The sequence below is a fragment of the Aplidium turbinatum genome, chromosome 9 (genome assembly GCF_918807975.1).
Source record: "Aplidium turbinatum chromosome 9, kaAplTurb1.1, whole genome shotgun sequence".
Classification (NCBI taxonomy): domain Eukaryota; kingdom Metazoa; phylum Chordata; class Ascidiacea; order Aplousobranchia; family Polyclinidae; genus Aplidium; species Aplidium turbinatum.
This window is the reverse complement of record NC_137480.1, coordinates 22748409-22771982: the sequence shown is the minus strand read 5'-3', so window position 1 is coordinate 22771982 and position 23574 is coordinate 22748409. Positions and strand designations below refer to the sequence as shown.

At 40.3% G+C, this 23574-nt stretch overlaps 1 protein-coding gene across 4 annotated transcripts in view; it reads right to left on the bottom strand.

Annotated features, from left to right (window-relative positions):
- Nucleotides 1-2283: 2283 nt before the first annotated feature.
- LOC145777741 (uncharacterized) overlaps nt 2284-23574 on the bottom strand; it is a 28721-nt gene continuing 7430 nt past the window's right edge. The window contains exons 5-21 of one of the 4 annotated variants that reach the window (XM_082589183.1): nt 20837-20877; nt 19869-20042; nt 16109-16318; nt 14545-14643; nt 14128-14220; nt 13012-13104; nt 11031-11123; nt 10829-10921; nt 10360-10452; nt 9811-9906; nt 8379-8471; nt 8036-8128; nt 6604-6685; nt 6465-6526; nt 6060-6155; nt 5460-5580; nt 2284-5017 (exon numbers count right to left, since the gene is read on the bottom strand). In XM_082589183.1, coding sequence (XP_082445309.1) covers nt 5004-5017; nt 5460-5580; nt 6060-6155; nt 6465-6526; nt 6604-6685; nt 8036-8128; nt 8379-8471; nt 9811-9906; nt 10360-10452; nt 10829-10921; nt 11031-11123; nt 13012-13104; nt 14128-14220; nt 14545-14643; nt 16109-16318; nt 19869-20042; nt 20837-20877 — 1646 coding nt within the window. In that variant the 3' untranslated portion in view covers nt 2284-5003. The remainder of the gene's footprint in view (nt 5018-5459; nt 5581-6059; nt 6156-6464; nt 6527-6603; nt 6686-8035; nt 8129-8378; nt 8472-9810; nt 9907-10359; nt 10453-10828; nt 10922-11030; nt 11124-13011; nt 13105-14127; nt 14221-14544; nt 14644-16108; nt 16319-19868; nt 20043-20836; nt 20878-23574) is intronic. The other 3 variants (XM_082589184.1, XM_082589185.1, XM_082589186.1) reach the window with 3 other exon arrangements.

Here is a 23574-nt window from a genome sequence, read left to right as displayed (position 1 = left end):
TTTAACCTTTTTTCTATCAAGCCCCCCTTCAATAATGGTCATGTGCATCGCGCCCCCCTAGATTTTAAATAAGTATCATACAAAAAAATTGCATTTTTGTCTGTTTATTGTACACATCAGTGAGATACTTGACACTGCTTTTTATAGCGACTAGATTTTTAATGCGAGGTTTAACTCCAGAGAGTGAACAACGTAAGTCTCCAACTCTCAGCCTGTTTCTGTAAATAGTAGGCCTACCACGTGACTGCAACTAGGCTGGGGATAGGCCACTGAGCTAAGCACTCTTGTGACCTGAAAAGGTGATCGAGCATTAAATAAAAGTGTAAAAAAGCAATCGAGCATTAAGTAAATAAAACAGGCCATTACAGTACCGGTAATATTAAGTAAGGTGATCGAGCATTGTAAATAAAACTGTAAAAAAGCAATTTAAACAAAAAAGTAAAAATGAAGCAGCGTCGAGAAAATTTGATAAATCTAAAGGAGTTCAGCGCAAAATAGTTTTGTAAAGTTCTGGTCTAACCAATAAAGCAAGAATTACTGAATACAATATAAAATAAGATAAAATACAAAATATGACGAACAGCATAGGTCGTAGGACATTAAAGTAATTAAAAAAACTGAAATTGTAGAGTTCTCGCCCCCCCCTGAGAGATGCTTCACGCCCTCTGGGGGGGCGCGCCCCCCCCGGTTAAAAATCACTGCATTAGACTGATTGCCCGATGTAGTTCGCAACCAATCGCCCCTGGCTTCTTTCGTAATGTGATAACGACTGATTCTAAAATGTTCTCCGGAATCTTTCCGTTGTTATAAATCTCATTCGCGATTTCAGTGAACTTTTTTATACCAAAGTCGTCTAGAATCTTGAGGGTTTTGTATGTAGGCTACGACATCAGATCCCGGAGCTTTTTTCAGCTGGCTTTTCTTTATAGCATGACGTAATCGGTAGACCATCCGATCTCTTTCGATATTGTTGGTTTACTTTTACGAGCATCGTCGAACAAGCTTTTTCCAGGATTTCAGCCTTCTATAGCAAGATGTTAGGCAATCGTTCTTGGCTCTGATGCATCCTGTGCAAGAACGCACAAAGTTCTTCTGCATCTTTTTCACTTGGACGTGAGCAATGGATGGGCTATGCCCAATCTCGTCACTCTGTTGGTTCCACAATTGTTCTTTCATTTGTTTACAAGGAGTTTTGATTTTCTTATTCCGTGAGGATAATTTTTGTAATTTGCATAACAAACAAATCTGTTTCAATAGGTCTACTGATGTTTTTATTTAAAATTTAGTCAAAAATATTTTCTGAATGTGTACTTTGGCATCCTTCTACTGAAACCGAAATTCTGTTTCAGGTACCGTAGCCTAGAAAGTTTTTCCTAACTGTGAAGACAGTGAGTGTCACTGACCAAAAAAGCATTTTCTAACATCACATCATGCACAATTTCCACACCTTTCAGAAGGTCTAATGTTTCCAATTTGTGTTGACTACTTGAAAAAGTCGTGATTCATGAGATTCTCTTCATTGTGTGTCACACACTGTAGTCCAGAGCACCACGCAAGCTCTTGCTTCATCGTTGCACTCGACCAAATCTTGTGTAGAGTGTTTTCGTTTAGGACAGGACATTGCAATAGATAGGAGGTGTTACATCGTTAGCTCCTGTGCGCATTTACAACTCGTGCTTCTTATATGAATAACCGAAACCTTTTGCTAACTTCTGACTTCTAACTGGACTGAAACGTTTTTCTGCAAACTCAAGCCGAGCACTCAGGCATCCGTGTAAGGGAACGTTCAAATATTATGTAACGCCTTTTTGACCCCCCCTCCCCCATGTAACGTTTTTTTCAACCCCCCTTCCCCCATGTAATGCTTTTTCACTACGAATTCAGCACAAAAAACTACCATTCCGTACTCGAAAGCGTTACGTAACGTTTTGCTTGAATCCCCTCCTCCCCGATGTGACGCTTTGCATAAACCCCCCCTCAAAAGAGTTACGTAATATTTGAACGTTCCCTAAAGGTTTAATACAGAGAACGAGCTGTCCTCGAAATGCGTTGCTCAAGAGTCGAACTAGCGCTGCTTGATCTTGAAGTTTCTTCGTTTGTAAACCCGAGAGCTTAACCAAATGAGCTATCGATATTAACAGCTAAGCTATCCTATACAATCAAACATTTTGGTAGTACGCGTTTTCTTGCTACGCACAAAACGCAGTTGCTGATGAGTAGCCTAAGTTCTCTGCATTGATTCTATCAAAGTAAATTCCTTAAATTTTACAATTACCAAGCAAACAAAGCAAAGATTCTTGTTTAATATTTACAAACGCAAATGCATAAAATAACAAGGTAAAAACCACCGTAAAAATTAGAAGCGACTTCTTCAACGGGGTTCGTGGTCTGAAAGCATACAGGAAGCACAGAGCAAAATATGTTGACATTTCATGGGGAAACGCTACCCAATGATACGCAGCCATTGTAGATGGAAGCCACTTTAACATGAAGAAATTCTGTCAGACCCCAATGCCAATAAACGCTACCCAATGATACGCAGCCATTGTAGATGGAAGCCACTTTAACACGAAGAAATTCTGTCAGACCCCAATGCCAATGACACCGCCAACCAATCAGAACATGTTATGAGAGAGGCTACCGTCCAATTGTGACCTTTCTAGCACTCAGCCAGAGAGTTAATCTTGTCTTGAGCTATATTTGGTAGCTACAGAAGAAAAAATAGTAGCCTACTGGTAGGGCCCTAAGCCAAGCAGCTGACAGAGAATCCATCACTTGATTTGCATTGCATCATCTTCTTTTCGCCCGTTTTACGTCACGAAGAACGTAGCTTATGATTGGTCTGAGGTTTCAATGGCTGTGGCAGAAGTTTGTCAATTGTCATGTTAAAGCGGTTACCATAGCTAAATCCGTCCTTTTAATGTAAAAACAACGGATTTTTTCAAGTTGGTTTAGATACAACACCACATTTGTCACGACACACTGTGTGATGGACCTCAATGTTGAAAGGGTTATGTCATCTGAAAGCATCGTGTACATGGGCGACATGTAGGATCAAAGATACAGCAATGCATTACACATTGAAACACTTCATTGGCTGAGAATTTTCAACACGAGGTGAAACAGAGGAAGAATTATTATCGAAGAAATTAATTTGCCTAAACATTGGAATTTGACCAACAACAACAACATCACAATTTCTAAGAATCGAAAGATTTCTTTTAGCTTTGCGTCGAGACGCGATTGTGTTTATTCAAGTAATAAAGGATGTAACTGTAGTTGAATTGGACAGCGAACATTGGGTGAACCATTGTCGATCAATGAAAAGCGCCCAAAAATCAACTAACAACAGTCCTGAGTAGTTTCAATGTAACCAAAACACCTTGAAAAACAGCAAAGTCGTCCATTGGCAGGTTGCAAGCATAGTACATACCCAGACAGCAAAACCCGTTAATTTCATATTAATTGAACGCGCGTGTGCATGTGAATAAATGGAAATTCACATAAAGCAATCAGAGAAATTACAGTTAATTTGGATATTGTTTTAACAATTATGCTAATCTCCACAAAAATTTGAAAATTATTGAGCGACAACATTCACGGACACTACGCACTGCATCGTCGCAGGTTGGAGGATCATCGAATACCGGTACTAAAAATGCTTGAGTGCAGGCTGTCGGATAAGTAATTCATGTGCAGCAGAAAACATACTATTAAGGTCAAGTAAGCCTTTCGGTCCAGCGCAGCTTTGAATAAAACTGCATCTACCATTACACATAGCCTACTATGCTCTATTCACCAACGACACAGACATAGGAAACAATGGTAAAATGCGAGGGCATGTCAAGAAACCATACTACAGCTCCAAATATCCTCTTCAAACTACGAGGAGCAAAAATGAGCTACTAAGATCACACAACTACGTACCTCCATCAGGGAAGGGTTTCGTGCAAAAATTTCATGGCGAAATATGTAAATGTAAAAAAGTTACAGCAAAAACGATGTTACAGTAACGCACGCTCTGTATTGGTGTATGTCAGGGATTCACAGTACAGGGATCGCCCACTCGGCTGGATATCTGACAGCAGAGTGTACAAGTGTTGCTAGATATTTTTTAAATTTAAGAATGTGAATTTATTCATAAAAATTTACATAAAACTTTGAAAGAGAGGTTAAATTTGCAAAAAGTATGATAGTTTGATAAGTGAATAATAAAATAGCTTTAGATTAGTTTTAAAATAGTTGCTTACGGGCAAGTTTTGGGTGACTACTACTTTAAAAATGCCAAAATAATATTTTTCTAAAAATTAAAAAATATGTGGCAACACTTTTACACTCCGCTTGTCAGATATCCAGCCGAGTTAACGATCCCTATACTATGAATCCCTGGTGTATGTACACAAAGAATAAGAAAAAATTGTGACAAATTGGTCCACATTAGAATTGTTTTTAGACTGAACATTCAGACTACGATCTAGCATTCTAGCTACAATTGCAGGTCATTGCTACCACTTTTTGTATTTGACTGTCAATACCAAGACAACATTGTGAGGTCGAGAGGTAATAAATTGCTGATGCGTACGGTGGGCTTGACAAGAGAGGACGCGTAAGACAGATCGATGTGGAGGCAAAGTGTAAAGGCGATTGCGGCACTTGGATGTGAATCCGGCCACACTTGGTAACGGGGACATCACCGGATTAAAAATGGACTACTACTACTACCGTACTACCTTTCAAGAATGTATTATCCGGTTTTTGCAACAAATTTACGTCTTTGTGACACAGTTACGCAACAATGAATTGGTGTTACATCTTAATCGTTCTTTCAAGAGAAGGATTTCGAGATCTACATCTTGATACTGCAATTCAACAACGGGTCGACCACTCATCCAAAGACTAAGACTACAGGCGAGGATATAGTTCGTTGTGGAAGAGACGAGGAAGAAGCTCGTGCAGTATCCAGCTGACCATCACCGTGGCAACGAAGCGTTGTTTTATCCCAATCACGAATCTGAAGCTGAAATAATAATTCAGGTTGGTGTAAATCATAGCATTGGTGAAGATCTAACTGATATTCAACGTAACATATACCTGAGAGAATATTGCACCTTCTCCAATGAGCAACTCTAACCAACGCCTTTTGCACAAATGTTACAGAAAAAGCAAAACAAAAAGCATGACGCGTATGCGTAAGGAAACTTAAAAAGCTTCTGCGATCGAATTCCTTTATTCAACAGTCTTTTGGTGTTGAGCAGGAGCGTTCTTCCTGGCGTCAGCACTACCTGACTACTCAGTACTCACTATAGAGCAGCAAGCAAGCTTTGTTTCGCTAACCATACTGGCGTAGCCTCCAACACTTTTCCAAAAACACAGTCTGCCGCGAAACAGTCTTTTGGTGCCCAGCAATAAAGCAACTAGAACAAACTGACGGAGCCCGGTTTCGTCTGCAAGCGACTTACCATTGGAATGAATGCCGCTATCCATGCGGGTGGTGTGTTGCTTCCCGTTCAAATCCGAATGGAGAGTGTTTGATGAGTCTGCATGGAATCCCTCCTGGAGATTCCCCTCCAAAGAGCCAACCTACATGAAAAGTTGACAAAATTTTTTAAAAAGCAAGTTGAAAAGAAAACGAAATTGCTGGCAGGAATGTTACACGTGACCAGCTCTGATGTAAATGGCAATTACGTCACAAAACTCTGCCTGATTGATTGATTTATTTCGTTGTAGGTAAATATAGTACAATACATACAGCAATAAAAAAACTGGCATTCCAGTAAAGCTCAACGGGAAGTTGCGACAATGTGGTACACCGAAGTTAAACTAAGTACAGTGTCGTCAGAAATCTTAGCATCTCTACAAAAAAATCTTCAAAGTTAGTTGTAGTCCAGTGTAGGCTTTTTAAAATATTACGACAATTTGCTTGGGTCGCAAGATTTTACCGAACTGAATATTTTTTAAAAATGGGTTGCCTTAAAAACGTGTTGGGAACTGCTGGTCCATCTCACCAAACCTTTCCAGACAAAAAAAATGACGCGATTTACTATCTTTTGTTCACCTACCTTGGAATGAGCCGTTTCCGTGAAGTGAAGTTTCTCGTCATAAATTTGAACGTCTCCTCCGCCTGGAGTATGATGGGAATTGTCCAATGAACCGACCTGTTGGAACAACAAATTCAATAACGCAAGCCACATCGTAATGACCACTAGCTATACTTGGTTTGGAAATGACGTGAGATTTACCACGGATTAATTGTCCACAAATATAAGTTCATCTTTTAACATCGTTTGTTTGTTGTGGGAATGATGTAAAAGGGAAAATTGTCCGTGTTTCTCAAAACACAATGGACGACTGCTACGACGAGGCCCAGACAGCGAAATCCATCATTTTTACGTTGATTCAACGTCTGCAGACGTTGGTTCAATGTAAAAATGACGCTTTTGCCGTTTGGGGAGGTTGAAGCGTACCTTCGACTGGGCAGTTTGCTTGAACGCTGGCTTTTCATCGAAGATTTCAATACGCCCTCCACCTGCACAAGAAAGGTCACCAAATATTGGGAATTTAAAGCATCGAAACTATGTAATGTAACATGGGTGAATGGCGTACCTGGTCTGTGACTGGCATTGTCAAGAGAGCCGCATTTCGACGTCACGTTTTTAAAGTCCAAGGATCTGTTCGAAATTTTCACCTGAAAAATAAAAGTTAATTAGAAGTTTGCAAAGATTGCAATACCACAACAAAGCTGCGAGATTTTCATCGCGTTATTGTCTTTAAACGTGAAAACAATGTAAAAATCGCACCATCGCAACCTGGACCATCATGGTGGCTCCTGCAAGACTTAACAGTGATAAAAATGACAAAGGTGAGATCATGGCGAAGAGTGCACTTCTATGGTTTGGACTTTGTAAAACAAGCAAGCTGCAATAGGGTCGCGAGAAAAATTCCGTGCAGACGATGATTAGCTTTGGCATTGCTTCCTTCACATCCTTCATAACTATTGAGTATTGCATCGAATAACTTGGTAAGCTACCGAACTTTTTTTACATTATCTTGCTTCCAACAGTGCAACAATTAATCGTCAAAACCAGAATCAAACTGCTTTCTCTTGTCAGGAAAACAATAGTTTTTAGGTGTTGGTGAGTTTGTTATGATGACAGAGTGGATTTTGCAATCGCTTTGCCATGCACCCGGCATCATTGCACGGTGCAGACGTTAAATAGTGCAAAGTGATCACCAGAAAGAAAAATCTCCGACATGCAAATATTTGCTTCAGATGGAATTATAAGAATTAAAGACTAAAAAAAATGATTTTTTTTTTGCATTAAAATCACCTTGAATCAGTAAAAATAATTTATTTTAGTCAGTTAGCAAAAGTTGCCCTTTTTATATCGTTGCAACGTCGCTAGACTTTAAAAGGATGGAAAAGTAGACACCTTTGCAGCATTGAATTGATCCTACCATAAAATTGCAAAAAAGAATCTTATTCAACCTATGTACTGCATATGCACAATTGCATATGCACATTGCTGTACAGTGCATGGTAGTTTTGCTTTAGATCAATAATCACAATAAAAGTAAAAGGAAAGAATAAACATCCAGAAAGAGAAAAATCCACAATATAAGGAAGTTCCCGAGTCAGACTCTTCTGACGAGACTATGTAGTAGATAGATTGTAGAAGAAATAACTTGAAGTTAAACCAAATGGTAAAAAGTCATAATTTTGCTTGATATCAGTACAGAGCTTTGAAGTCTGCTGAGAAATTTGATGAAAAAAAAGTATTAACCGAGAAGCGACATTGCATGGTTGCTTTGTGACAAAATAAAAAGTTGTAATTCAAAATGTTTCTGATTGGTAGAGTCAACAAAATAAAGTGATAAATGAGTAAAGTGATAAATGAGAAAATAGTGAAACCATCATCTTCAACCAAGATTAGATGCGTTTTGTACCACCGGTTATGCACTGTAGTAGAAAATAACGTTTTTCAACGTGATTCTCTCAACTAAGCACATCTGTGGAACAGTCATACATGCAACATACGTCTTCGTTGTTTGGCAGCTCAGCAGTTGGCTCGTTGTTGCCAACTACCGGTTGGTTTTTTAGATCGGCCATTTCATCACTGCCGTCTGTTTGCTGCTGAGTTGTTTACATAATACATTATTCGACACAAAAGAAAACTTTTTACTCTCTCGCGGCGCGTTCTTTATCAAAGTGCCAAAAGCTAGTAAAATAACAACAGCCATGATACATAGTTTGGTGTTTTTTTTTTACAATTGATGAAAACTGACCGAAACAACAAATCGATTCCAAAACACTTTTCCGTTTTCAATTTAGCTTTCTTCTTACTGAAAAATAAAGCCAAGAAACTGAATGTGCTTCTTACCTTCCCTCCCCCTGGGGTGTGGTTGAGATTATCCTTGCTACCAATCTTTGAAGAGACTTGACTGAAGTTTGGATTCTTGGAAAATATTTTCACCTTCACAAAATAGTTTGCAGATTAGCCGTAGCAACTTGTTCTTGGTAAGAGCAGTCATGCCAAAAGCAAGTTTGATAACATTGCGCAAACCGAAAGAAAACCGTTTGCTAACATTTCGTCAAAAATTTTTCAAATTCAATAAAGTTTTTTTTTTTTTTCAAACGTGCTCTTTTCCTCAAAGCATATACCCTAAGATCACTAACATTGTACAACATTGTACAACCGTACTACATTGTACAACCGTACGAAAAAAAGGAGATGACCAAGTTCAACTGTCGCCATGAAGATGCCACACATGACTTGACAAGACCTCGTTGTTCAGTAGAGTCGTCGTGTCGTCATGGTTTATATTTCGCCAAGGGCTGGCAATAGAAAGGTTGGAATTTAATTTTAAAAGATTAAACTATTTGTACATTTAAATGTTCAATACACGATTCTGTCGATTAAACGTTCGCTCCAAGCAAAAAGTTCCCTTGACCTGACAGCAAAACCTGTCATTTTCCCGTTGAGTCAATGTAAAAATGACGGATTTTGCTATCTGAGTAGTTGTGACATGAAGAGACAATAAAATGTCCATTTTTAGACAATCATCGCAAGGATTTTTTTTAGTTTTATGCCGATTCTTAGACTTTACTTTCTCTAGAAACCTGACCAGTGACAAAGCCACACAAATACAAACAGCGACACGCGTAGTACATAAAAACTGGACCCCAAGTTTTGTCCCACAACGAAGTAATTTAAACAAATACATCTAAAAATGCATCACAATCACCAAAATTCTTCCTCCTTATAGCATTGGCTCAACATAACAAGAATGAATGGGGGCAGTATGAATAAAGCAACATTCAACTATATCTTAACTATACATTATGTTTCTCGGCATCTCGGCCATCAGCCTTGTACTGACAGCCAGGAAGAACGCCCCCTTCTTCACTATATCTAAACTATTAAGCGTGGGGGTTGGTGCTTTTCTGTTGCAACAATAAACATTAATGTGTTTCCATTTAACATTTTAACAAATATATCACATTTGTTCGATGCTTGGTTATGTAAAATCTATGTTAGTGCACAACACCGTTTATTGGCTGTGGTATCATAGAAAAATGACCAGTGGATGCTACATGGTTGAAAACGTCGGCCACCGCCATTACATCCCAACACCGATTCAAAAGGAACGTTTATACTTTGCAGCTCCAAAGCAGAAAGTACAAACTGTCCTTGTACATCATCCACACTCCACAGCCCGCAACCAGGATAGCAAGGAAAGGTTAATGGAGTGTACTTTACAGTTAGAACATACCACGAGGTTTAGTGGCCGTTAGTGCATACACAAAGCTACCTTTCCCCCGCCAGGGGCGTGACGAACATTTTCAAGGCTTTTTATTTTAGAAGTGACTTGAGTGAAGTCAAGCAACTTCCGCAGAGGAATTTGAACCTGAACGTAATTAAGTCATTCACTATGATGCTGAGGTATGAAATCCTTGCATAAAAAATTGGGGAAGTAATATAGAAAATATCGCCAACATACACTACCCAAAGTTCAACAAAGCCTCCTGAGTCACAAAGAAGCAACCAATAAGTCGTCATGTCCTATTTATTTGGGAAAAAACGTATTGTACAAATATCGATTGTGTTTTTTTCGTAACAGCAAGTGTATGTTCAATGGCGTTCCATATGACGGGTTTAACAGCGGTACAAGATGAAAAATGGTACTTCGCTTTTCTTACCACGCGACTGTGAGTTTACAGTGTTTCCAGGTCTGAATGGTCTGCACTACCCAAGTGCCCACTGGAACGCTAATTGCTGAGTATCGCAGGCGACATTTTTTTACTTATTTTTGAACATAATTCTTGAGTGAAAATCAAAATGAAGCAAAAACGTAAGTTACCTTTCCTCCTTTGGGTTCGTGATGAACGTTTTGCGTCGAGCCGCACTTTGATGATACTTTGCTTAGATCTAGTTTTCTTTCCTCGATTTTAACCTGAAAATGCACCATATAGCTCTTAAGAAGCTACAACTCTCAAAGGAAACGTTTAGATTTTACAGATGTTGCGCTGTACTAGTGTACTAGCTTAATGGGGTTCGTCAAACGCACAAGGCTCCCCAACTAACTAAGCAGTCCGTTCTACGTTGATTTAACATCTGCAGACATTGATTTAATTTAAAAAAGATGTATTTTTGCTGGCAGGGACTGTCCTTGTGCGAAACATAACTTAACATTGCAATAAAATAAAACGTTGCTGCCTTCACAACATCGGGTGATGCTGGTTGTTACAAAAACCGGTAAACTATAATCACTGGTTGCTACTGAACTGTGGCCTCTTACGTACTGGACCCATATTTATTACTGACCATACCTTCCCACCACCAGGGGTGTACGTGATGTTATCCTTGGAGCCACACTTGGACTTCACATTACCAAAGTTCAGCTTCCTGTGTTCAATTTTAACCTGAACAAAAACGCATACCGTATAACACCACATGCAGGCTTCACCTTAGCCATCCAGGCTTCACCTAACAATACAAGAAGTAACAAACCAGAACGAAGCAAGCACTGACCTTACCACCAGATGGCGTATGATGCACGTTATCTTTCGAGCCACACTTGGAACTGACGTGAGAGAAATCTAACTTCTTGCTCTCAATTTTAACCTGAAATTAGTAAAAAAGTTCATAAAAGCATCGCATCACAAAACGTAATTAACTCTGAAACGTCCAGCAATCGAGAAATTACATGTAGAAGTCCTCAGTGCCTTACGCATTTGATGGCGTTCATGGATAGGCAAGTGACACGACTTCCTCATTTTAACCTTAATCCAGATCACTTAATCTAGATCTTTAATCATTCGGGATATTTAATTAAACTTTGTAAAAAAGGGTTTGTGCTTACAAGCATGTGTCCAATTGGCGCATGATGCAAGAGACGGGCCCGCTTGGAAATGCAAGCTGACTTACAGTATATAAGTCAACTATTAAAAAGTAAAAAAAAACAATGAATACTATTAAAAGTGGTCAATGCCAAGCAAAAAGCCAAGCAGAGCGAATTACATCAAATATAGTTTTATGCAGTCTTCGAAATTAGCATATTTTTACTTCGGCAAAAACGTTGCCGAGGCCAAACGGCAAAAGTTGAAATTGCCTCGGCAATTGCTGTGAACGTTTATTACGAAAAAATTGTAGGCTACCACAACATGTAAAACGAGAAGCGAAAAATATAATAGGGTAGTCTAACAAGACCGCATTGTTTGATTTGTTGTGATGTAATAATACCAAAAGTAGCGATAAAGCGAGCAACGCGATACGCACGCTGTTACGATAATTCATGTTAAATAACTCACGGGGGGGGGGGGGGGGAGTATGTTAATTCTGGGTTGATTCAACGTTCGAGTCAGCACAAATCGATTTAATTTTCCCGACCGGTTGTATTGCGTAACAACAATGCCCAATAAGAAATGACGACGACAACGACTGCATTTTTTAAGACGCTTGAAGCTTAAGCTTGAAGACGCAAAACTGCCCGTTCATGAACGCGCGATGTCATATGATCGGAAGCATTACTTTTCTTTACTGCCGAAGTACCATTTATCCAATTTTGTACTACTTTTTTAACTGGGCCCCGTAGCTTTTCTAAATCCGATTTGTTTCCGTCATAAAATTCTTTACAAATTTTGCAAACTACTACACTAACTTTTCCTCCTGTCTCCTCTGTTTCATAACCTATGGCAGGTAAATTCCACTTTTTAACTGTATCTTCCTTTACCATGATTTATATTGGCAATGACACTGGTAAAGAACAAGCATTCGATGAAAGAATAACTCTTGCGTAACAATTAAGCCAGTATTTATAAGGTTGCAACTTTTTTTATAGTTCACATGAGCATTGTCAACGCATAAAATTGCACCTGTTGTTACGCAACCAGACATCTATCACAAACCGCAATTAACAAAGCTCACTCTAAAGGTTAACGCGTTAACCTATTACTTACATGTATTAGACGTCTGTTGATGTTGTGTGGTTCGTTGTAAAAGCGGCGCGATCGTTTCTGATACAGCTGGAGGAGATAACGGAAGGCGAAGCGCGATACGGAGTAAACGCTTACAATAATTTGACGTCTACTGGCGTTGAATCAATGCAAATAGGGTGATATTTCTATAAAAGATTCAATTCTCCCAGCTGGGCACGTGTCTAAGCGCCGGCGAAGTAGAAAGTAACCCAAATAAAAACATCAAGCAATAGTAAGATTGAATCAACCTCCTAGTCTGGTGTGGTCTAAGAAAATTAGGGTTATTTTTGTAATCTTGTGGTCCTTACAAGCGCTCGTGTGGCCTCGGCATTTTTATTGCCGAGGCTAATGTGCCATTTATGCATCTGCCTCGGCAATTGCCGATTGCCGAGGCTAATTTCGAAGACTGTTTATGTAATATTAGAGAGTAATTGTTTTGATGTAAAAAGTCAACAAATGTGTTTAAGTCTGGCTGCAACAAAAAATATTCGTTGTTGAACATGGAAAATTGCATGGAGCGACGTTGGCGTACGTACCTTCCCACCGCTGGGTACGTGCTTGAAGTTGTCCTTGGAGCCGCATTTCGAGCTGACGTTTGAAAAGTCCAGTTTCCTGCTTTCGATTTTTACCTGAATGAGGTAACAGAGAATCAAAACCACACAAGATGGGTATAGGGGCCTTTGTTGCAAGCCTCCAACTAGTCTCGACCAAAACCACAAGCACCAACGTTTTAAATCAGTGGTTCTCAACCTTTTTGTCATGGCGGACTCCTTTTTTGGTGCCCCCGAAGGTGTCACAGACCCAAAAAAAATTTATTGAAATTTTGGTACATCGCGTCTGTTAACGAGAACAAATGTTTCATAAGTTTCGAAGCGACACACTTAGAACACCGACGCTGAACTCAGGACGCACTTGTGATGATTGATAATGTTGAGTCCAAGTTATGTTATAAGCTATATTTTGGTACATAGGTTCAAGAATCAGCCACGTATATGCCGATTTAATGGTTTTCTATAACTTTTACTGAAAATTAACAAAATGTTTGCGACCTTCATAAAAAATTCTCTCTTTTTCATTTGTAATCAATACTTCGTTGTAATCACAGTCATGGCAAAACTGTAAGTGCTGATAGGCTGCAGACTAACGTTTGCATTGATCAACAATCTGCTGTCTCAAAAAAGTTAAGTTGAACATACATAGCCTAATAAAAATCGAACTCTTTTATATGATTTTTTTTTAATTAGGAAACCGATCCTTTGTGCGACGCCTTTTGAAACTTCAAACAACACACCAAGGCGTCTCGACGCACATATTGAGAGTCACTGTACTGTCACAATACACAAATAAAGCATAATTAATTTGTAAATACGTCGTAATTTATCATGCTGCAAATTCGAAAACTTTTTTGGACACTCTAAAAACCCTTTGGGGGTACGCGGACCTCCGATTGAGAATCGCTGTTTTAAATCAAAGATGTTTTTATAGCGATTCCAATACTCTCTCCATGTTGCTCCAAAGAAACCTTATCGTCATCTCGAAATATCGGAAGGTTAGAGAGAGAGAGAGAGAGTGAGAGAGAGAGAGAGAGAGAAAGAGAGAGATTGTAATACATCCAGTACTCGACAATACAAGCATGTTCCAACCCAGCTCACCTTCCCACCTCCAGGCGTGTACGTAACGTTATCTGTGGAGCCGCACTTTGACGTTACGTTGCTGTAGTCTTTCTTTTCACTTCGAATCTTGATCTAAATGGTATTTATGTTTGATAAATCTACAATTTCAAACATTACTCAGCTTTCTGTTGGTATACCCCAACTTACTGCAGCTAGTTGGAGCATCAGAAAACAAGGACAGTTTTAGGAAACAGGGCTAAAAGTGGCGTCAGGTAAAACTTGAAATATTCGATCTTTTAATGTTAGATATGCTCTACGATAACATGCCCAGACAACAAATCAGTCGTGTTTTACATTGATTCAACGTCTGCAGACATTAAACCAATGCGAAAAAAACGACTGATTTGCTTTCTGGGTGCTACCGTAATTGTGCCATTAATTTGCTTGGTATAGCACCTTGCCACCCCCGGGGGTATGCTTAGCGTTATCCAAGGAGCCAATCCTTCCTTGAACATTCTTCAAGCTTGACATCCTTCCCACACTGCTGGTGGTTGACTAAAGAAAATATAAACTTGTAGTTAGTTGCAGCAGCTAAAACAACTTTAACGAAAAAGTTTGAATTACAAACCGGAAGATCAAGATGTTAACAGCATTAAAAATACACACAAGCACATCAACTGCCGATCTCCAAGCTTCAATGCAGTTGATGTGATACGCTTGACCGCCGTGAGTACGAGTTGATAATCTCAGCAGTAGTTGAATGGTCGTCTTGATCAGTTTGGGATTTTTTTGTGCCACTGTTATCATGCAAAGTTATTATAGATTTTGGCTTTTAAGATGGAAATCCGGAGAGCATCTGGCAACACTAATAACAAAGAAAAGTTTGAGATCTTTTTAAAAAACCAGGAATTTGCAGTGATTTGAGATTTAGCCACCACATTTTGGCAAGTTAGTTTCTCTCAGGTCTCAGCTATCATTTCCAATAGATATAAAATGCATTTAGCCAAAAAATCGAAATAAAAATTTTATCAGTATCCCTCATGTACATTGTGACTTGAAACTGGTTTAATAGCAATTAAGCAATTTCAATCATCACTAGATTCTCTATGTACTAATCAATCAATTGTTTCGAACTGTCATACGCCGCTTTCGCCTTGTAACGCTGTTCTTGCCCGCTCGGATCAACATCGCTCCGCTTTCAATGCATTGATCAACACGATCCCCTGATCAACTCGATGCAGCCTCAAAACTTCTACCCCAATTTTCTATTTTTACCGGTAATGTAGCCTATCAGTGCCTCTGGTTTCGATCGCTAGCCTCCCCGACCCAGCTGGGCGAACCTGCCTCAACGTCTGGCCAGTGCACATCCGTGCTCACCGAACGAAAGCTTACTCTTCTCCAGTGATTTTTTTTTTATTACAGTATATTGATTCATCGAGCCTCTGCTCCACATTTTTATTGAATATTCGTCTGCCACGAGAGCCAAATTATCCTTAAATGGTTCGACTCTCTTCCTCGTGGGAGACCCCAATTTTATCCGCTCTGCCTACTGGCAGACCGGGTATAAGAGTCAAAGTACCTGCGCGAGGACGCGTGAAGGAGACGTGGGCGCTGCCCGGCGGTCAATTACTGCCGGTTCCAGCGTCCACACGCGACGGGTCGCCCGGTCCGTCGCAGGGCTTCATTCTGGGCTATGCAGAAAGAGCCTGTCTCCCTGGCCCGCTCCGCCATTCTAAATTTACGGACGGGCCATATAGTGTTTCGATCCACACTCTCCCTCCACAGGTACCTCGACTCCCCAGCCTGGCCCCCGCGACCTAAGCTGGTGGACTTAACCCTCCGGGTGCATCGTCACCCCGTAAATCACGCCGCTCCCTGCCGCCGCGGGGTGTGGCAGGCCGGTTTCTGAAAGTCTTCGACCTGGCTATGTTTGTTTGTACTCTCTCACCGTGTCAATCTTTTGTACCGTGAGCTACTGATGCGAATAAAACAGTTCAACACTATAAAAACATGGATGTACCTGGCGATCCGGAGTTATCCGACCTGTTCCAGCTGACGACCTGGACGTTGTAGATGCTGCTGAATGAGGACGACGAGTTGCTACCAACGTATTGGGGGAAATTGTAGGGGTGGTTTGGAGGAAAGGTCGCTGCCTTGTTGGGGTGACCTTTGTAGACGATGACCAAGTTGGAACAGCTCCAGCACTTTTCGCCTTCAAGGGTTTCGTTACCTGATGGTTGATAAGGATCTACATTCACCTCAAAGCAACAACGGCAATTCTGTTTGGTTGCCGGAATCTTATCAATGTGAATAACATCACTACAACGATTAGGCGTATAACATTGTACTGATACCAATTGCTATTTTTGACGAAGGCATGGCAATACTTGGTAACTGAAGTGGAATGAGAATATGGAAACTAACTTTCGTGTCCACTTTTAAGCATACAATGATGTCTTGGAAATGTACATCAGGAAACCCAGAGGCCGTTTGTGAAGAGTCGATAACATACCTCCACAATAGGGTGGATCGATTTAGGTGGGTAAAACATTTTTTTCCTCATTTTGCTTAGCTTGGGGTTGGAAAACTTGCCATTGGGTGAATAGAACACTGTGTAAAAAGTTTATTTCGATTGAACAAATTTTTGATCTGCCACCAGCCACTTGAAAATTTACTATTTCCTTCTACATTCGGGTGGATCAATTTAGGAGGGTGTAAAACTTTTTTCCTCATTTTGCTTAGTTTGGGCAGCCAAAACTTGCCATTGGGTGTATAGAAAACTGTGCTAAAAGTATATTTCGATCGAACAAACTTTTCATCTGCAACCAGGCCATTACTTATCGACAAAAAACGCTAAAATACAAAAATACATGCAAATGTATTTGAATTTGAGGTTAGCATAGAGATTTATTGCAATGCAATGGAAATGATAATATGTATCAAACTTCCTCGCTTTAGATGAAATAGTCACGTTTCGATTCGAACTTGGGCATTTCTTGTCGTGATTCAATGCGTGAGCGTATAAATCCATCTCGCGAATTAACCCCGCACACCGCCGCTGAAGCTTCCGTCACCAACTTGACGCACCTTTCCACCACCTGCATGTGACACGGAAATCGAGGAAATAAAAGTTCTGGAGTGTCCTTAGCTGCAATCATGTCTCGTAGTTTTTGGTCCCTCATGTGTTTTGCAGTCTGAGATTCTGAGGCACATGCACAAGATGGTGAGTTGGTGAGGCCCCATTGAAACATGTTGCTGTTGAAACGGCCCACCCCAGTCAGCAAGCGATTGAGCTTCACCCATTCCTTCAGGAGATAGTTCTGCTCCGGGTGGTGTGTTGGTATTGGGAGGGACTGTGAATTGGGTTGGTCTCGCAACTTCTCTCCGTTCGCTGTTCCAAACTTCGGTAATGTGGAAGTTGGACTTGCAGATATCTGCAGCATGTCGGGAGTCGAGATTTCAAGCGCTGGGGCTTTTGAAGGTGCGAATTTAGGACAATCTGGTTGAAGAGGTGGTAAAGTCGGTGAGAGCTGGAAGTAGGTAACCAGTGATTATTCTCATGGTGGTGTTGAGGGCAGTGTCAATTTTGCTAGTGTGTGCGCTGCGGCACCAAGTGGGGGAAGCATATTCCGAGGTGCTGTAAACAAGTGCAAGAGCACTTGTACGGAGTGTGGTTGTACTAGCACCCCAGGATGTTCCAGCTAAGCATCTCAGCAAGTTGTTGCGTGCTGATAGCTTAGCATGGAGGGCTTCAGCATGATGTTTGTAGATTAATTGTCGGTCGAGATTCACACCTAGGTCGGTGGAGCATGGGCTGTGTGAGAGTGGGTTTCCGTTGAGACTGACAATTGGAGCGTAGATTCCATGTTGCAAAGAGGAAAAGGTGTTACAGTGATCTTTGCCAGGCTCAGTTTCAGCATCCAAAGCTTCAGGTAGTCTACGATTTGGGCCATGTCATCTGTAAGTGCTTCCTCTACCACATGCCAGTACTTGTCAGAATGGAGTAGTGCCAGATCATCAGCATAACCGTACTGGCGTGACGTAGTCTCTGGCATGTCACTAATGCAGACGTTAATAGTAGGGGTGATAAGTGTGATCCTTGCGGAACACCATGTCTTAAGCGGCTGGGCCGGCTGCACTGCCCATCACTCGTCTTCAGCAAAAAGGTCCGATTTGCCAGAATGTTGGCAAGAAATCGCACTACCGTTTTGTCTGGGATCATGCGGAGGAGCTTTAGGGTTAGCCTTTGATGCCACACAGTATCATAGGCAGCAGTGAGATCTACCAAGATAACTCCAGCTTTTTTTGCCCTTCTCAAAACTTTCCTCAATATCCTCGGTCAGGACTGCTTGATGAGTCGTACAGCGTCCGTGCCGAAATCCAGCTTGTTCTTTTGGTAGCTGGGGATCAACAACTGGCTCGAGTCTAGTTAGCAGGAGCCGTACCAGGATCTTATATGGGACGCAGAGTAGTGATATTGGACGATAGCTCTTGGGATCATCAGCTGGCTTGTTTGGTAGTGCTACTACAGTTGCATTTCACCAGATTTTAGGTATGGCCTGGAGGGTCAGGCAAGCAGAATAGAAGCTTTTCAACTATGCCAAACATTTGGGACCACAGTGCCTTAAGAATTCTGGAGGGATATTATCGGACCCTTGTGCTTTCCAACTTTTAACTTGTTTAATGACAGATGAAAGTTCTCTTGTTGCTGAAGGGGGCTAACAAATGGCCATCTGCGCTTGGGGCGTTCCAGAGCCACCTGCATTCCTGCTTCACTGCAAGGGTGTGCTTCTTATTTGCCACTTTAAATTTTCCATTGGTAGTGATAATCCGTGAGCTTGGACTTAAGCGAATTCAGAAAGCTCGATCAAGCCATCGCAAATAGAGAACAATGCGACGATTCTGCATTACGCCCTTAAAGTTTGACGCCAACAGATACTACGATATGGTTGACTGGCAGGCTCTCAATCTCAACGAGCCTCCTGTAACAATAAACATGGGGGACAAAGAACTACGAGACATGATTGCAGCTAAGGACACTCCAGAACTTTTATTTCCTCGATTTCCGTGTCACATACAGGTGGTGGAAAGGTGCGTCAAGTTGGTGATGGAAGCTTTAGCGGCGATGTGCGGGGTTAATTCACGAGATGGATTTATACGCTCACGCATTGAATCACAACAAGAAATGCCCAAGTTCGAGTCGAAACGTGGCTATTTCATCTAAAGCGAGGAAGTTTGATACATATTATCATTTCCATTGCATTGCAATAAATTTCTATGCTAACCTCAAATTCAAATACATTTGCATGTATTTTTGCGTTTTTAGTCGATAAGTAATGGCCTGGTTGCAGATCAAAAATTTTTTCAATCGAAATATATTTTTAGCACAGTGTTCTATATACCCAATGGCAATTTTTGGCTGCCCAAGCTAAGCAAAATGAAGAAAAAAGTTTTACACGCCCCTAAATTGATCCACCCGAATGTAGAAGGAAACAGTAAATTTTCAAGCGGATGGTGGCAGATCAAGATGTCGTCAGATCACTTTCTAATTTTGCACAACTGTTTTTAGTAGTAATTGGCAAGTTTTCCAACCCCAAGCTAATAAAAATTTTATAAAAAGTGTTTTCACTCCACCCTACTCCACAACCTTACCAAGCAAGTTGCCAAGCTAATTACCGTAGGATGCAGTTATAAAAACAAAACTTGATCACAGATGCCCTTATAATTAAGTGAACTACGATGGACAGACATGATCTTAATTTATCAAATAGTTTACTTACACCGTGCACCTCGCCTCTGGTTGGTGTCGATTGAACAGGCTTTCCAAGGTGACGTTTTGAATTCCCGACAAAAGAGGTGCTGGAAGGTTTGGCTGTGTTTGAAGCAGGTAGCCTCGATTTCGAAGGCGGTGTAGCTCTAACTGTGGTCACTACTGTTTGATGCTTTTTGGCCACCTAAAAATTGCAAAGAATGCATTTTAAACCTTGTTCTTTGTAATTAGCCATCGAAGAGTGCACAGCAAGTCAGTCACTCGACACTCAGTCACATCGGGCCATCGAGATCATTAACTAAACGTTACTTCTCTAACCGCCACACGGACTCCATATGTAGACATATTCTGGTTCGTGTGTGCGTACATAAAACGCTTCGAAAACTACTGATACTGTATTACGATCACATTGCCTTCGCTGTGTAGTGTGTAGCTCTATAATAACACCAAGCCCAAACTAATACCACCAAGTACAGTACTACTGCAGGTGCACGATATTCTGGCGCGCCGATCTAGGGCACATGTCATTACGGGACTATTTAGAGCAAATTCTATTTCATCCATTGAACATACCTTGCAGATATTTTTTGTTTACCAGCGTTGAATAGTGAATCCCCAGTCCCCACCATAAGTTTTCTGACTAGGCACTCGTTGTAACGCGAAAGATAGCCTATCTAATATATTTGAAACAAGAAAATACAAGCTACCAACAAACAAAAAAGCTAACTTACAACTGAAAGTAAGATGTTGTCACTAATTTTTATCAAATGGAAATACTCTTTTTTAACAAGTGTTTAGTGAAAAAAAGTATGATCAGAATTCAACACGGGTAGACAAAAATATCTGCACAAGCAAAATATGCTCAATGGATGAAATAGAATTCGCGACAAATAATCAGTGGTGGATGTATTCTGAGACAGGTCAGTTGCAGTAAATTGTCGCCTGCGCCAGAATGTCTTGAGATCCCTAGGTACTTACCGCTTTCTTTGCAGTTGAAGGTGTTTCTGGTTTAGGAGATTCTGTAATCGTCAAATATTTAGTCTCTGGAAACTTATATCTAATAGCATAAGAAAATGGTTAGAGAGCAATCGTACGGTATCTTACAATAAATAAAATTAGAAATAGCACCATAAAGTCGAGAGAGACCTTTAGTTAGTTTTCTAAACGTCTTAAAATACATCAAAGAAATGTACATTGTACAGCTGCACTGTCACCCGATCAAGCTTACACTTATTGAACTCGTTAAATATTATTTTTTTCAAGCAACAATAAGCAAAGTCTCAAGCAGTGAACAGATTTCTACAGCTGGTTAATTTGACATTTTCCACTTGAGAATTCAACATCGTAAGTATGACAGATTTCACAGCTCAAGAACAGTACGTTGAAGGACTATGCATGTGTCAGGTAATAATGGCGATTGAAAAGCTTTCCAAGGGAGAAAAATATTATTTTACAGTCCTGAGTGTTCACACTAGTTAACCTTACGCATCCTCCAAATGAACAGATGTTATTACATGAAAACAACACACAACGATCTCATACACGGCCATGCAATGTCGAACAACAAACAAGCTGTCCTTTTGACGGGCCACCACATCGATAATGCCACCATCTGCTGCTAATATTTAGAAACAAGAAAAGTATATCATTTCCTCGTAAAGCAAGTGCATCATGGATTCTTCACAACCTTCCATGCACTTAAAGAAAAACTAAATTTCATGGAAGCAAGTCAGCACTATGCTGAATTTCCCAGTTTTCACAAATGCTGCACGCTTGCGATTATGTCGGAACTTTTCAGCCATACTGGTAATTTAATTTCCGTTTTGACTAGTGACTCCGGAAAACAAAACTTGACTGGCGTGTACCTGTTTGCTGATTGGCTAGGAAGTTCTATATACAAAAACGAAGCGACGACCCAAAATAACCAAAAGATTAGTTGCTGGCAAGACAAAACCACTGGACACTGAAACAGCCCACACTGTAACGCTTTTCACCTGCACTGCTTCTCTGGCGAAGACAAAGGATCAACCCAAGATTACACATTTATCACAGTTTCATCAAAATTTTGGTACAACTGGCGGCCGAGGGTCAGAAAAATAACTCGTTTTTGGTGTGTAAACTAACTGTGCTAAAGGTGGCAGAATGTACTAACTGAACGCAAGATTTTACTAGCACTCACAATGCTTTTAGAATGATTTGCAATCGCTAAACAGTGTTCTGTAGTCAAGTAACTTTACAATATAAAATATTGATGTGTTAACCGAGCAACGAGTAAGATCAGTAAAGGTCCTAAGATAACAAAGCTTGCCAGGAGAACAATAAGAACGTATCGAGATAAAAACCAACGTACGGCTCTGAAATAACTTCGTGTAGAAATCTGTCTCTAAGTGGCCAAAAACAAGTTTATCACCTGTGATAATAGCGCTTTATTTTGCTTGTAAAAACTAGATTCTTGTAGAAAGAATGGACAAGTGAAGCGGTCACACAATGAACAATAACCCTGGTTTATGAAACATCCGATTAGTAGACACTCTTTCTTCGAACGTTCTAGAAAAAATGTATTATGGTGGGCAGCCGCTGGGCAAGCCTTCAAAGAAATTTTTCAAGGGTTATTAGTTGCGTGGGTGTTCTTCCAATATGTTTCAAAATATTTACAAGTCAATAGTCTCTTAAATGTTCAAGTCAAGTAAAACAGAGATCGTTTTTGTGACGACTTTTTCTTTCGTAGAAAGACTAGGGTATATAAGAAATAACAGCTGAACAAACCTGATTGAATCTGCCACTGAAAATTATTTAATAAAATTTCTATCTAGTAGTTCTTTTCAAACATAAGGCCCTGCCGTGTATAACAATAAATGTACAACTAAGTGGGAAAAAAAAATTCTGCGAAAGACCTTAATCTGCCAAAAATCAATATCCCAATCATTACCACAGTGCACGATATCACCTTGTCCATTAAAAGGAGCGCTAATCCCACAATACTGCATGTTACTCTGTAATGGAATCTAAATCAGTAACCTGCTAGTCGAAGTGTTTCACGCTTGCTATCAGCCAACGTTTGACAACGAAAGAATAACATAATTTTTTCCAACGATTGACCTTGACCAGAACACGGTTAAGGTGTGTACGGCTGCGATATAGCAATGTCCACATGACAATTTGTTGCATTTCCTTTTCACCAAACACACTTCCTCATCGAAGATACGATATACATCTCATGTCAGCCAGAAGGCTACAAGACAGCAATACAATTTCCTTGACGCATGAGGCTAACTAACTGATCGAGTTTATCTGACTCGCAGTTCCAATGCGATGGATTTCTCATACGAAGCTACTGCATAAGCTTTCTTGCTATTTCATTGAAAACATTCTAGTGGCAAATGGAGCCAAATACTTATGTCCCTTCTAACGCTCGTATAAACCGTGGTTGGTGTGATTGATCATTTTTAAAGCTCATATATAAATACTTTCCTTGCAACACCTGTACCAAATCAAACGCGTATTCAATTAAAAAAAAAGTAAAAAACCTCTTTAAAAGTAGAGACTTTGAAATCTGTTGTTTCACTTTTTCATGCATTCGTGGCCGAACATGAGTTGAGCTTGAAACAATTAACAATCAAGTTGCCTTCGATCAAGTGCTATCAACAACATGTAGAAGTGGACTTTCTCAAGTCTGAATCATGTTGCTGGCTATTCGATCATATCTCACTTCGCTG